Genomic DNA, 15,186 nt, shown 5'->3' with positions numbered 1-15,186 from the left:
AAGAAACATTTTATATTTTTAACTATTATAAAATGGCAAAAAACTCAATTTTGAGGGTAGGGATGATTTTTACAAAAAATTATAAATGCTAATAATGAGTCCGATCCTACTGGAGATACACACGATCCCCATTATCTTCTCACCTCTCAACCTTTAACCACCAAAATTTAATAGCACCATGACGTTGAACCCGAAATGAAAATGAAATCGACTCTGTAAACGAAACTTTCCTAGTAGAGTCCTTCGAAACGTCAGACAAACGGTGGCGATGGGCACGCGATTACCAAGGAGCGGCATAGCGTCAACGTTTCAATTTGTTGTAGTGTCCAGAAATAACAGCGGTCATTACTCCAGCTGCTGGCATTTATTGTTTGGTCACTACTGTGAAACTTTCAATTTGAAAAGGAAATCAGTTTTGCAGAACTCAATTAAGGCTCGATTCGGACCAATGAATGACGTAAACCAGTTTGGGTATAAAAATTGAAAAATTGGATACGTATCCCCCACATTGCTCTGTCGAATTATTCCGAAAAATGTCTGAAAAGTGAGATATAATCACGCATCTGTGGTAACCAAACAAAACATTTAATGCCATTAGCTACGTTAGTTAATTACAGGCCTACAACTAAGTAGACAAAGTAGAATACAAGTACAACAACCTCCGTGCTGTTTCGGCATGCTTTCATTTTCCAGAAACTTCTTGTAACGTACATTTATCGCTTGGCATCTGATTGTGCCTTTTGACAAACACGACGAAAGCTCCTTCCAACTGCAACAGACTTAACTATTACAAAAAAAGACAAATCCCTATATCGATTTTTATTAGTGTCTTAGATCGAAAATATTCCAATGCAAGAATATCGAATAGATTTCCCACCCCTTGATGTGGCTAGCAAATGTCTTTCGTGACACGACATTCGAACTTTCGCCGCCTAAACCAGTGCTTCTCCAACTGTTTTTTGAATTTCCGCCCTCTTGGTTGTGTCTGTTAGTAGTAACGCCCCCTGTTCTGTGTACACACGGAGTGCGTTCGTTAATAGCGGTCTTTCTGCGACTCCGCTACTACGAGAGTGCGCTGTTGTTTGTAGGCATTTAGGAACGACGGTGAAAGAAAGATGGCGGCGTCCGCACTATCGATAGTATCGTGATGGAGGAATCTATAATTCTAAAATATGAGCGATTAAAGAACGACCCGACCTTCTTCAATGTATTTCTATCCCGATTTTCACGGCCAGGATTATCCAATAGACAAATTAGACAAATGTCTAGGGCCCGTAATTCGGAGGGGCCCGGCTTCAGTGCAGAATCTTTCTCTGTTTTTTTTTTAATTCTTTCCGCCCTGTGGGCACTAAGAGGGCCTCTTTTAGTAGGCCCATTATGGGTTCAGCCAGGCCCACAATGGGGCGACCGGGTGGTGAGGGACGGGGCCCGACATATCCGAACGGACCACCCCCGAAAAATTCCTGGGGATTTTAGACCCACTCGGATTCGATCCCGGGTCCCCCAGAGCGGTAGGCTGCCACCTTGACCGCTCGGCCATCCGGCCGTCATCTTTCTCTGTTTTAAAACGAGTTAAAAATTATTTAAGAAATTCGACATGATAAGAAAGGCTGTCTTTAACAATGCTCACTAAAGAAAGAGACACTCTGAAACGGCTAGATTGATCAATTTTCCGAAATGAAAGTCCAAAACGAAAAGTTTATGTTTTGCTAACGATCGAACACCCGGGCCTGAATCCTAGAATCCTATGGTGACCTGTACCTGAAAAAAAAAAGGTCAACGGCTCGCTTCCCACGACAGTTTCTTCGCTATGAGGAGACGCCACGAGAGCTCGCACCAGCTGAAAATCTTACCATGATTTAAACACACGATACGAGAGCAGAGAGAGCGACGCGACTTCCGATCATCGCGCGATCGCCATTTCGGTTAATGTTAGTTACCGTCCCAACTGTTCGTGCTCCCGACTGACCCCCCGGAGGGGAGCCGCCGGCAGGCCGCCATGTGCTAAACGTCACTAGTTATTGATTCACGGTAGTTATTGAACAAAGTAAAAAAAAGAGGGGAAACGTCTACTAAAGGCAATTTTAACGGCAAGCGACGCGACTCCCGATCGCGATAGCGAGGCCGACTTAGCGGTGAGAGCGACGCGACTCCCTATCATCGCGCGATCGCTGGAAAAAAGTATAACAACTTTTTTCCAGCGATCGCGCGACGATACCCTACTTCCAAAAGTAGGGTATCGTTGAACTCGTCTCGGTCCCCTCAGTTCAGATATATACTCAAAGTCCCGAAATTCCATAAATAGTAATCTATAGTATCCCCGAAAAAAGGAAACGTCGACTAAAAATATAGTTAATCTAACCTAACCTAACAGAAGCGCCGCATGACATCTGAAATTTAACCGTTAGGAATGAATAAAATCTTCATTAAGTCCTGCTCCTCTTGAGATACATGTCCGTCCTGTATCTTCCCATCCTCTTGATCTTTCGCCACCAAAATTTAATAGCATCAATGCCCTCGTATGCAAGTCACCGTGCCAAATTTCGTTTCTTAATCTTTACTTCATCCCGAGATATTAAGCGAAATAAACACCAACACATACACACTCTTACTAAAATTAAAATAAAGATTTTAATTATTCAATAGTGGATATTATGTACCGGTACATTAATAGATTTTAATATTATTTATAGGTAAAAATTTTATAACGGAATTTGTAATTTAATCATTTATCGGATATCTCGACTACTACTATGTCCATGCCAAAAGCTTAGGAGTTAGGACCCTTTTGATCTGACGAGCATTTCACGAGACGAACGTGCTTCTGGAGCAGCAAGTTCATTCCTATCTGTCAATGAATCCAAATTGAATCTGCGGGTGCCCAGCAACATTTGAAACCGAAATTCTTCCAAATCATCATCGTGGTCATCACGCGTGTCCTCGTTGCCATATTTTTCCATAAAAGATTTAAAATGGTCGCCGCTAGCTTCTTCGACATTCTTTGCCGTCCGAATATTTGTTAAACCCAACAATTTTTTCGTTTTATCCACGATAGAATTTTTCCTTTCACTTTTTCCGTCCTCCAACGAAGATCTTCGATCATCTCGTTTGAAGCCGAGCCAATGATTTGGTATGAAAGTCTTATGAGAAATCGCTGACATGGCGGCTAGCCATAATTTTATATTGGTTCTGAAATAATAATTTGACGTCACGGCAAGAAATTCTTTTTTTTAAACTTTTATTTCGTGTATACTTACTCTGTTTTCTTTCTCATAATAGTTTTTAACTGGATCCACCACGATTTCAATCCCATTGTAGGAAGTAAACGTGCTGGTTATGGCCGGCGTTAACGATAATTATGCAGTAATAAACGGACTATTGTTAACGAGTTACGGGTATTGTTAACTATTATTGAGTGAAATAAAGTTTAAACCCGTGGAAAACAAAATTAGAATTTTGTATGAGTACCAGTGGTACTTTCTTCGCGTATACGGGAATTCATTGTATTAATGAAGTTTTCGATGTTAAATTTCATTGGAAAATTGACGACGATTTACATTTTATCGATAATTTGGGCAATTGTTTGCATTGATATGTTCCATTCTCCTCTAATAATTTAGGAGAATCTTATGGAATATATTGAAATCATCACAACATAAAATATCGTTTATTCATCTTTCATTTCGATGAGAATTTTTTCGTTATTATAAGTTTCTTTAATAGACGGAAACGTAATTTTACATTTCTTCATCACTTGTCTTCTGCAAATAATATTTGTCAATGCGAGATAATAAGGTAGACCGTATACCACAATTATGCCCATTGCGAACGAGTGATCCATAATTTTGACTCTTCTTCTTTGTGGACACTAAGAGAACCTTTTTAGGCCGGGAGACACAGCCTTCAAAATTTTAGTAAGAGGGGGCCTGTATTTATCAGCTGTGGCCCCTTTTCCGTTTTGGTGTCCAAAAAATTATGGTCAACCTCTGTATATGTACTATATTATTAAATAGTATCGTAAATTTAAAATTTTTGTAAGAGAATATAAATATACCAGGAATAATTTCTTTATAACACGAAGAAGAAACACACACAAAAAAAGTACTTTAATCTTTCATTCCAAAGATCGCTTTGGATTTTGGAAAACTCCAAATTGCCAGCTCACTAGTAAGGTGCAAACCCAGTAGCGTAGCGAGGGGGTGCAAGGGGGTGTATCATGCACAGGGCGCCACTCTCAGAGGGGCGCCCAAATGGTCTCCAAGACAAACTATACGTGTTTCTGGAGAGGGAAGAGGGGCGCCAATAAAGTGTCGGCGCCAGTTATGTTCGCTACGCCACTGTGCAAACCCGCGACGAATATAATTTTATCCGCTCGGCCATTTGTGAGCCTTGTAAAAGACAAATTCTACATGTATTATAAAGAAAGCATACCTTGTAACTTCTACTGAGTAATTAAGTATATCATTTTGTAACGTGAAGTTCCGAAAGGGTGCCATTAAACCCATTGGCAGTAAACACGCTTCCGATTGAAAGTGCATTTAATTTAAACATTTATAATTGTTGAGTAAAATGTATCTATTTTCCTTAACATAAGATGTACAGTATATTTTTGATCATTGTCGGGAGAAAAACAATTGCAATTTTCATAAGTAATGACAGTTATTACTTTCCCCGCTGTTACATATAACACGGAAAGTATGGCAACGGGTCAAAAAATGACCCCCCAGAATTTTACATTTTTGGACTCGGGACACCTCGAAATGCAAAATAATTCGGGGGTAATTTCTGTATGTATGGGGGGCAGGGTTTACGAATTTGTTTACCCTGTTTGAAGCTTAACTCCTGTGCTTTTTGTCGAAATTTCTGAAATTTTGCAGGGAGGTTTATGTATTAGGGGGATCGATGCTATTAAATTTTGGCGTTTAAAGGTCGAGGGGGCGGGGAGATAAAGGGAGTCGTGTAGGGTCGGACTTAATGATGAATTTACTCGTTATTAGCATTTCCATTTTTTATTTTTTTTATAAATCCCATACCTGCTCTGAAAGTTAAGCTTTTTGCTATTTTATAATAGTTAAAAATATAAAATGTTTTAAAATGAAATATGATAACAGATGGCGCCACTTAAATTTTAAACGTTACCGGGAAAGTTGAGCAACTCGCTGCAGTTCTGTTTAACGTTTTAATTTAGAAAAGATTTGCTCGACTTATTCGAAACTAAAAGTTTTTATTTAAACTTTTAATAAAATATTTCTCCGAAATTACAAATACGTGGGAAACGAAACGAAACGAAAAAAAAAAAAAAATTATTACATTAACGAGATAAACAACAGACAGGTCAACAAAACTCGGTAACAACGGAAACAATTATCGAGAAGGAATCGATCGAATGGAATAAAATTATCGTCTATTTAATACTATTTTTTTTCACCGTTTTTTGCGAGTTTTATAAAATATATAGAATGGGTAAACAAAATATTGCACTCGAACCCATTAAACGTGCGCTGCTTAGGTATAGAATAAACAGAAAAGTGTATTGTTTATAATTACAAAATCCATGATATTTCTTTCAAAATTCAACAATTCTTATTACACAAATATGAATAACATTTTTGCTTCTTTTTTTTTTATAAAGATAAAACACTGCAATCGAAATATATACGAATCGATCAACGTTAGATATATCCGCATTAAAGGTGCCGGTAAGAAAACGTTTGGAGGAGAGATCAATACACCCAATTGACGGGTACCCACTGCTGCGTGTTGTTGATGTTGTCTAACGCCTTTTCCAGCGTCAGTATCGTTTCTTCGATATCGTTATTGACGATGATCAGGTCGAAGAAATGTCCGTACGCCTGTTTTAGAAGATCGCTCTCTTTTGCCAACCGCTGAAGGCTTCCGTCCGTCTGCAAATAAATCAATTCTGTATCGTGATACACCCGAATATGAATAGTTCAAAAAGTATGAGTTGCAAACGAATTATAAGGTTAAAATATAAAGTGTTTGGAATGATTTTAATTTCTGTCCAGAATAGTGTTTTCGCCTGAGGCAAAACTCTTGCCACTTCTGCTTTCATTTGACTCTAGTGCTGCACTCTTGTATGATCTATTTATAAACAACTTTAATGGCTTTACTGTATTTGGTTTAATATTTTTATTTTCCCTCTTCCTCTTTTCTGAATATTTTAATCACTCATTAATTCTTTTTACCTTTATGTCCTTAATGTTTTACTTTTTGTTTTTATATTGTCTGCTCAGACCTTGTTTATAAACGACTTATTACACTGGTGTAGTTTCTGATTAGCAAAGAGAGGAAGCCTTAGTGGAAAGGTAAAACAAAGTATCTATTTTCACCTATACACTCCTTTTACCCTTGGCCCACCAGTAGCCAAGTGGTTCCATTCCCTGAACACTGGGAGTTCGGGCGTGGGTCGTTCGGTTCACGCCTCATTAGGACGGGCTGGCCACGTGGAGTTTTCCAAGTTTTCTCCACATCTGTAACGCCTGAATAGGGGCCAGTTACCCTTAAAACGACTTCCCAGAAGGCATTCCTCCTAAGCAGGTCGCCCAAGTGTTGTGTTGCCGTAACTTAACAAACAAAACTCTGTAGGCCCCTCCTCGGCAGGTTTACAACATTCTATAATAATTGTATAGGTACTGTACAATTGTACTTTTGTACGACTTGGCTTAGTCCCCCTTCCAGTGTGGACATCATTTATGGATGGCCCTTTACATTAAATTATTATACAGAATTACAATACAGTACATTATAATTATACAATAATTCATTATTATTTATAGCTCTTTTTACTAAAACCATGTTGGTAATACTGTGGTAAAATAAAAAAAAATTTATTAAAAATAATAATTCATGTAACAATTCATTAAGTATTCGTGTGACAATTTTAAAAGGACCAAATAATTGAAAGACCACCCAAATATTATAAAAAACACTTCTTTACCTTTAATTTTTTAATAGTTTTATCATTTTATACAGGAGTACAATAGAAAATGTTATGATGATTACGTTGCACTCTGTCTTTTTGACGCTTTATGTCGGTATTGGTGTTGTATTAATATTGGAAAGTAAAGAAAATGTAATTGTATCTTATCTCAAATATTGTTGGGTATAATATCATTGTTTAAAAGTTTTTATACAATTGTTATAAAATGTTGTAAACTTGTTGAAGAGGGGCCTACAAGGTAAAAAGAATGTACAGGTGAAAATAAAGATACTCTGTTTTACCTTTTGACTAAAGATTTCCTCTCTTTGCTAATCAGAAACTATACCAGTGTAATAAGGTCTGAGCAGACATTATAAAAATAAAAATTTTAATCACTCATTTTGCTATCCCTTTCACTTTACCATTTGAGACAGTCGCCTTGTCATCTTACCTATGGGGCCAGCCCTAATAAAAAATACATCAATCAATTGGTAGTGGCATGCAGTCTTTGAAAAATGTGATCTTTCCTTCTCGAAGAATTCCACTCGAGAATATGTATTTTCCGAGAGCAACCGTGCATTTTGGAAGTCAGTGGGTTAATTGCGTCAAAAGTTTTGTTTTATAGATGTGTAGATTCCCTTCCTGTTACTAAAAATAATAATAAAAAGGAAATCCACATGTCTGCGGCATTATCTACCACATTGTATAAAATATCGTTGCTGTGTCCTTTAGTTAACTTTGGATGATAACAGACAACATTCAGATATTCAATTGGAGATCCCAAAGTAATATATTATCAACTTTCAACTTTACTAAAACATATACAATTAAACATCACACTGGAGGTTTACTTGCTACAAGTAATGTTTTATAAATGCACATTAGTGTACAGACTGCATGTTTCACTTTCCTTTCTCATATTATTTAATTGTAAAGTTGAAAATGATTATCGTATTAAAATTTAAATCACCTAAAATGTTTTTTAATTATCTACATTATTTGGTCAATTCAAAGTTATTTTATAAATATATTTACATACAGGGTTATTACAAATGAATCATTGGTTTTCAAGCAACTGTATTTTGACAATAATTCAGATTTAACAATAAGTGATACATTAAAAGAACTAAAAACTGTCTAGGCTTGTGTCGTAAGACGACAGATGTTCTGTGTGTTCAAGCAGTAGTCCAGTTTGCCCTACATGTTGCAGCATGTTCCCTGCATGGTCATCATTGCAGCAGTAATGCATCCTGAGCTCTGCCTAAGATGTGGGTAATGAAGGCATATAAACTGTGTCCTTTACACACCATCATAGAAAAAAAATGGTGTGAGGTCTGAAGATTAGGAAGCTATCTGTACAGTGCTGTCACTGTTATAACAATGCCCAATCCACTGATATAAGAGTTCTGTATTCAGGTATTGTTGGAATGCATGCTGTATGGTGACTGAGGATGAGCACTTCCCATACTCCACAACACAAAATGCCTTCTGACGCATTATTGCCTTTGTGCTGCCATCTGGTGTATCATAAAAAAGTCTTTATGCACATGTTTCAAATTTGGAGCATTTCTTTTTCGTTTCGTATGGTCTCGTATAGACAACCCATCTCGACACTTTGAAAGTTATGGGGTTTTAAAACCAGATGATTAATCTGTAATAACTCTGTTACTGTTTTTTTTTTTTTTTTAAATTACATTTGCATGTAGAACAGTTATTAGGATTGCTATAACAAAAGTTTGCAACTTACATCTTGAACATTGGTTAAAGAAGGAGCAGCTATAAACACTACATATGGAGCGTATTCTGCCGTACGGAGTATCTTTAATGCCTAAACATAAAAATAACAATAACTTTGTTATTAAAAATCATAGAGAATAATAATTTAATTTTAAAAATTGTTATGATTATAATAGATTTTCAAATCTATAAATAAGTTCTATGGCTCCACTGCATATTAATAAAACCTAACTAAACTCTAGCTGTCGGATTATTTTTTTTTGTCCAAATAATGGTCTGGCATCAATTTGTATCATCCACAGATTTTCAAAAAGTAATCATTAGCATTAAATCTACTGTAAGGTGTGAAGATATAAGACAAAAATTTGAATGAAACAGAAGAAAAATTATTAAAATAAAACATTTCATATAATCGGTAACAAGCCATATATAATTTTTGAAGAAATATTTGAAAATTTCTAGATATGATTCACACCAGGCCACTGATTTAAAGACTGCTAAATTCTGTAAAAATTTTTAATTCTGATGTTCTGCTCGATCAAAAAGTTAAATCACAGCTTTTGGTGAACGGAAACCAGTTTTTATAAAGAATATTAGGGGGGTTGAGGCCAAAGTTTTAAACGCAAAAACGTGTACGTCGGACGTTTGGCACCGCTTTCCTGTAAGCCTAGAAGTTTGACAATGGCGTTTGGAATGTCGAGCACGATTCCACTGACTTTCCAAACGCCATTGTCAAACTTCTAGGCTCGCGGGAAAGTGGTGCCGAACGTCCGACGTACACGTTTTCGCGTTTAAAACTTCGGCCTCAACCTCGCTATTAAAAAACGGATTGTTGTTTTCGATCAATATTTTCTTTGATGTCAACGAGGATTAATATTTTTTCAAGGGTATTAAGACCCTTGAAAAAATATTAAGTGGAGACTCTCAAAAGATTATTCAGTTTAACAGTTTTTCTCTGTAGACTTGGCTAAGGAGGAAGAGAAGTTTTAATTATTATTCGATAGTTTATGAAAAAATAGAAATTTAAAATGTTCTGGATTTTTCAGAATAATATTTTTATAGTAGATCTGAATATTAAATATACAAATTTTCACTCTTAAAAGGCAACCATCAAGAAAATGATAATAAATGTCATCCTTGCTTATTTATTGTTACATCACTATCAGATTTTATTTTATTTTAATTAAAATAAAAGTTTTTAAATTAATTTTTCAAACTATAATGAAAGTACCGTATTTCATTATTACTTCAAATGAATCATTTATAATATTTTATTCAATAATAATAGAGCACTTTAGTATACATTGGAGGATATCATTATATTTTTGTAGATAATTCTGTCAAATGCCAAACGATCTGCTGGATTTGTTGGGCTATATTAAGGCTAGTTTAATGATTAGAATAAAGTAATTTGACTAGAAGTAAGGAGTTAGGCTGCCATCTTATGGTAAATTTATTTCTAATTGTTAAATTTACCACAAGATGGCCAGCCTAACTGTCAAATTACTTTATATCTAATTATTAATCGGATTTGTTGTTACGTATGCAGATAATTCATTCTTGAATAATCAATATTTCAATTAAAATTATTCAACCTTAATCTTAGATCTATCTATTTTTTTCTACTGCATCGCAATTGTAAAATATATTACGTAAACATATTTTACTCCATTAACTAAGTTTCACTGTTACTTTCTTACATACTTTGGCAATCTTCATGAATTTCATCATTTTTCTCTAAGCACGTGTCTACATCCGGCACTTCAAAACCGATCTGTACAGTGGCCAATTTTACAGAAATCCTGAGAAATATAAGAAATGGGCTTTTAAGTAGCATTTCTTAGAATGTTAATTCATAGCGTTATCTTATATATTGAATGCATTACAAGATTTAATAAGATTAACAAAGGAACCTTCAAAATTGAAATTGCTCATTTGTATACAGGGCCTTCTGAAATAAATGCTACCATTTTAAATTACTGTAATTATGTTAATTATTATCTAGGAAGTATGTGACGTACATCAATTGATAGAGTATCTGTCAGAGTTTCATCTCCATTGAAATGTCTTGTCATCTACTACCTCTAGAAGGCATTGTAAACAAAACTAGCAACTCCGCAACAGGAAAGGCATATCCTGTTCTATAGCCTAGAACATTACGATCACTTGTCATTGAGCAAACCGCAGGAGTCACGGAAGGAGCGACGACGGATATACCTTAATAAATGTAGAAAGAACGAGTATCAATTGGACGTGTGTCGTGTGACAAGGTGCACGCGTCGAGAAATTGTAATTGGCAAATGTGAAACTTGTTTTCCAATATTTATTTAATGTATGTTACAACATTCTCAGATAATGATTAACGTAATTACAATAATTTAAAATGGTAGCATTCCTTTTGGAAGACCCTATATTACATATGATTAAAGAGATAGTGATGTTCAACATTTTCTCAAAATGAACTGTAATTTTTAAGTGGTAGCAAATTATTACCACATAAATTTGCAACAAATGAATGTATTAAAATAAAAATTAGATTAAACATTTTTTATAAAATTGGTTTATAGATGTCAAACATTATTGAAAAATAAATGTTTTGGATCATTTTAATTTAATAAATAGATTGAAATTTAAGTGTCAACTGACTGGGCTATCGGAGAACATACTGAAAAGCCTATCTTAATGAAAAGATACTTGCGAATACTTTCAAATATTTAATCCTTCTCATAACTTTTAATTTTTTTTTTAAATTCCAATTTGAAATGGTTCTACTGAATAACTAAATATTTCAGTAGCAGTCCATTCCAAATAAAAATCAAATATTATAAAATGATCAATTGTATGTTCTATAAAAGCAATAACAGAATTTTTAAAGTAATTTAACAATTTCTTTAAGCAATAAGCTAGAAGTAAGTTATTTTTGTACGAGAATAACAAAATTGTAGATGTTAGATGGGATATTACAAATAATTTTCAAAATGTAATTTTTATCACTAATACTACAAAGGCTCTAAAAGAATGGTATAAATTAATATTTACAAATGATTGAAACAATAAAGAAATTTCTAAACAAATTATTATTAGAAATATTTTATAATGAAAGGAATTTGAATTATGTAGGAAACAAGTGAGTGTACTATGCAATCCAATAAGTATAACCAATGGCCACAGTAAGGCTTTGGTTTATCTTCCAGAGAACCGGGATCAAATTCCGACGGTTGAAATGCCCAGAATTTTTTTTTTGAGCTATCTGTCTCGGATGCATCAAGCCCCATCCCTCGCTACCCGGCCACCCCACTGTGGGCCTGGCCACACCCGAGATGGGAATGACTTAAAAAAGGCCCTCTTTAGCACCTCAGGTTAGAAAAAGAGAGAAAAAAAACAGTAAAATTATTATTAATTATCATTATATGTTATTTATATACATAAAAGTTAGCAAGTGCCAGGTACACATAAACTTCATCAAAAAAATAAATACAGAACAAATCATTGTTAAAACAAAGAATCTGGGAGCAGGAAGAAATATTTTCACTTACGGAAAACTAACTGTAATTTAGTGAAAGATTAAAATAGGAAATTATATAAAATACATACAGTACATCTTATGTTTTTTCATGACAAAGTACTTTTCTTTAGCCAAGTCTATAGAAAAAACACTAAACTGACTAGACTAAATCTTTGTATGCATTTTTGTAGTTATGTATCTTATTTATGGATTTCAACCATTAAGATTCCAAGTTGTGACAAGTTACTTCCAGTTTCTTCATCATTCGTCAAACACATCACCGTCATTATAAACGATGTTACGAAAGCTTCACGTTCCGGTATTGGAATACGAGGAAATTTGCTATAGTAGTTGTGAAATGTATGATTTTTTACAGTTAATACATGCCATAAAAAAATGAACACAGGTAATGGAAAAGTCATTCCGCCATCTAGTGAGAGAAAATAAAATAAAATTCACATCGAGCGAAAAGTGCCATCATCATTAAGGAATGTGCCAATTTGTTTAACTGAAGTGGCATCATGCGTGATGTTGCTCTCAAGTCAATACTTTCCATAGGCAGTTTATAGTAAGAAACAAAATTTGATTCTAATCATTTTGAAAAAATGGGTTTGTTCAAGTTAATTTCCCTTGACAGTAAGTGTTTAAATAATAAAAAAAATGAAAGTAATAAAATAATACGTTTTTAAAGAACTTTACATTAAAAAAATTACTTTTAAAATGTCCTTTAATGTATAAGCGTTATGAAATTTTAAGTGAAATCTCATTGTAGCCTGGTAATAAACTGTTTGCAGACCACTGTCTGAATAACACCACACATGTTAAAGAAAAAACTTGGAAAATGATAAATTATGTATTTAATTTGATACTTGTTTTATGTCATAACTACGAGTAAACATTATTTTATTATATCGTAAAAAACTAGTATTATCTGTTGAAATATTTAATACAGTTGACTCCGCATAAGTTGACACCTGGATAACTTGTCACTCGTTGTTACGTAGTCATTTTTTGTGGTCCCGGCCGACTAACATAGGCATTAATGTTATTAACCTTAAAAATCTCGGTTTACTCGACATCGTTTGACTCGTCACTACTGGATAAATCAACATACTTTTCCTGTTTCACACTTTTTAGAATTCTGATAAGTCGACTCCCCCCCTGAAAAAATGAGTTCACACCGTACAATAAGCTGTGTGGTGTGAACTCATTTTTCAGGGGGGAGTTGACTTATCAGAATTCTAAAAAGTGTGAAACAGGAAAAGTATGTTGATTTATCCAGTAGTGACGAGTCAAACGATGTCGAGTAAACCGAGATTTTTAAGGTTAATAACATTAATGCCTATGTTAGTCAGCCAGGACCACAGAAATCTCACTACGTAACCGACAAGTGACGAGTTACCTGGGTGTTCTGGGTGTTGACTTATGCAGAGTTGACTGTATTTACACTGACAGCTTGGTATTAAATACACCATACACATTTTTTTAAAACATATTAAATATTCCTTACTATGCTTATGAAACTAAACATTCCAGTGAAAGTTTGTAATAATGTGTAAAACAGAAACATACAATGCACTACAGAGAAAACTGTACATTTTTTATGTTTTGTTTAATTCTTGTCATAAATCAAAACATTTGGACAAACATTTAGTTAGCAGACTGCAGTTAAGTATTTTATTTACTACCGTAAAGAAGTAACTGTAAATCAGATGCAATACAAAGTAAGAATAAGAGCTGCTACGAGGAATATAAATACAAAGGGTTGTTTGTCAGAAAGAATGTGAAATGCAACTGTCGAAATGCAAACTCTCAGTTTTGTTTTGATACATACAATCAAATTATATACAGTCAAACCTGTTTTTATGCGCTCTTTTTATGTGCGATTTTTATTTGTGCGATATTTTTTATGCGAATTTTTAATTTGTGCGGTATAGTTGGCGACTAGTCTCGTGCGATTCGTCATGTCTTACGTTGACTTATTATAGCTAAATAAACTTATTATAGCATAAATGCACTTATTATAGTAATATTATTGCATGAATATGCGAAAAATGAAATAATTTACTTTTTAAGTCAACAAAACACCACCTGGACAAAAATATGTAAAACAGACGATAGACCAGACGATGCAGTCAAGTGCTGACATCTGTTGTCAATAAATTCTATTTCATACGGTTTTGAGTTATTTTCTATGTGAGACTTTTTTTATGCGGTCCCTGTTGACCGCATAAAAAAATTATTTTTTTAATTGTGTTGCGAAAACTATTATTTACAGCCATTCGTGAAGTTTCGTGAGATTTTTTTTAATGCGTTTTTTTAATGCGGTCCCTATCCCCCGCATAAAAACAGGTTTGACTGTACTTTCAATCCAATGACATTTTAATAGTTTATAAATTAGTTCAGTTACTCAAATACAGTAATACCCCGAACTTACGTGATAGGTGGGACTGAGCGATAACCGCATAAGTCGAATTCGTGTAAGTCGGGGTATAATTTCACGTATAAATACATACAAATTATTTTTAATTGGGGCCGCAGACTAAAGAAAACAATAATTTAGAAAAAATGTTTAATAAAATCTTAGATAATACACATGTATGACAAATTATATTATTAAAATCGTAAACCGAAGTTATTTTGATGTAGAAGGCTTCATAAAATTGAACAAATTCGTATGACGGCTCAAAGATTTTTTCCTCCCGCAAAATTTTGTCGTAGCATGCTAATAATTTTTTTATTTCTCGTTTTGTAGAAGAAATGCGCTCTTCGTTGGAGTCTATATTTTCTAAAATTTGTAACCCCTTTTCAATTGAACTCTCTCTCTTCAATTGAACAGTCGCTCAAGTCTCCGTAGATATAACAAAGACAGAAATAAATAACACAAAATAAATTGTAGCTATGCGTCGATTCCACGCGACATGTCCGAACATGTAAGCTGAACAATAGTGTGGGGGGGAGTGAGTAATCATGAGTTGCGTGGCGCTCAAACTAAAGACGAATC

The 15,186-nt window shown here is 34.4% G+C and overlaps 2 protein-coding genes across 6 annotated transcripts in view; both read right to left on the bottom strand.

Annotated features, from left to right (window-relative positions):
- Window positions 1-2,662: 2,662 nt before the first annotated feature.
- Window positions 2,663-3,413, bottom strand: LOC136986138 (uncharacterized). Its single transcript, XM_067283608.1, has 2 exons — window positions 3,258-3,413; window positions 2,663-3,189 (listed from the first exon to the last, which is right to left on the bottom strand). The coding sequence occupies exons 1-2, from the start codon at window positions 3,311-3,313 to the stop codon at window positions 2,778-2,780; spliced, it is 468 nt and encodes a 155-aa protein (XP_067139709.1). The 5' UTR covers window positions 3,314-3,413; the 3' UTR covers window positions 2,663-2,777.
- A 1,791-nt stretch (window positions 3,414-5,204) lies between these two features.
- LOC136986141 (peripheral plasma membrane protein CASK-like) overlaps window positions 5,205-15,186 on the bottom strand; it is a 108,167-nt gene continuing 98,185 nt past the window's right edge. For all 5 annotated transcript variants that reach the window (XM_067283615.1, XM_067283612.1, XM_067283614.1 and 2 more), the window contains 2 exons: window positions 8,688-8,768; window positions 5,205-5,903 (listed from right to left, as the gene is read on the bottom strand). In XM_067283615.1, coding sequence (XP_067139716.1) covers window positions 5,724-5,903; window positions 8,688-8,768 — 261 coding nt within the window. In that variant the 3' untranslated portion in view covers window positions 5,205-5,723. The remainder of the gene's footprint in view (window positions 5,904-8,687; window positions 8,769-15,186) is intronic.

Source organism: Centruroides vittatus, unplaced genomic scaffold, assembly GCF_030686945.1.
Source record: "Centruroides vittatus isolate TY-2023 unplaced genomic scaffold, ASM3068694v2 scaffold_1014, whole genome shotgun sequence".
Taxonomy (NCBI): Eukaryota; Metazoa; Arthropoda; class Arachnida; order Scorpiones; family Buthidae; genus Centruroides; species Centruroides vittatus.
Note: the sequence above shows the minus strand (reverse complement) of the source record. Positions and strands in the feature narration are given on the sequence as shown.

What these genes read in the sequence shown, in the direction of transcription:
- LOC136986138 (XM_067283608.1), bottom strand. Translation starts at nt 3,313, where the DNA reads ATGGGATTGAAATCGTGGTGGATCCAGTTAAAAACTATTATGAGAAAG. An exon ending in ATTATGAGAAAGAAAACAGA is followed by an intron (nt 3,190 to 3,257) that starts GTAAGTATACAC and finishes TTATTATTTCAG; the next exon opens with AACCAATATAAAATTATGGC.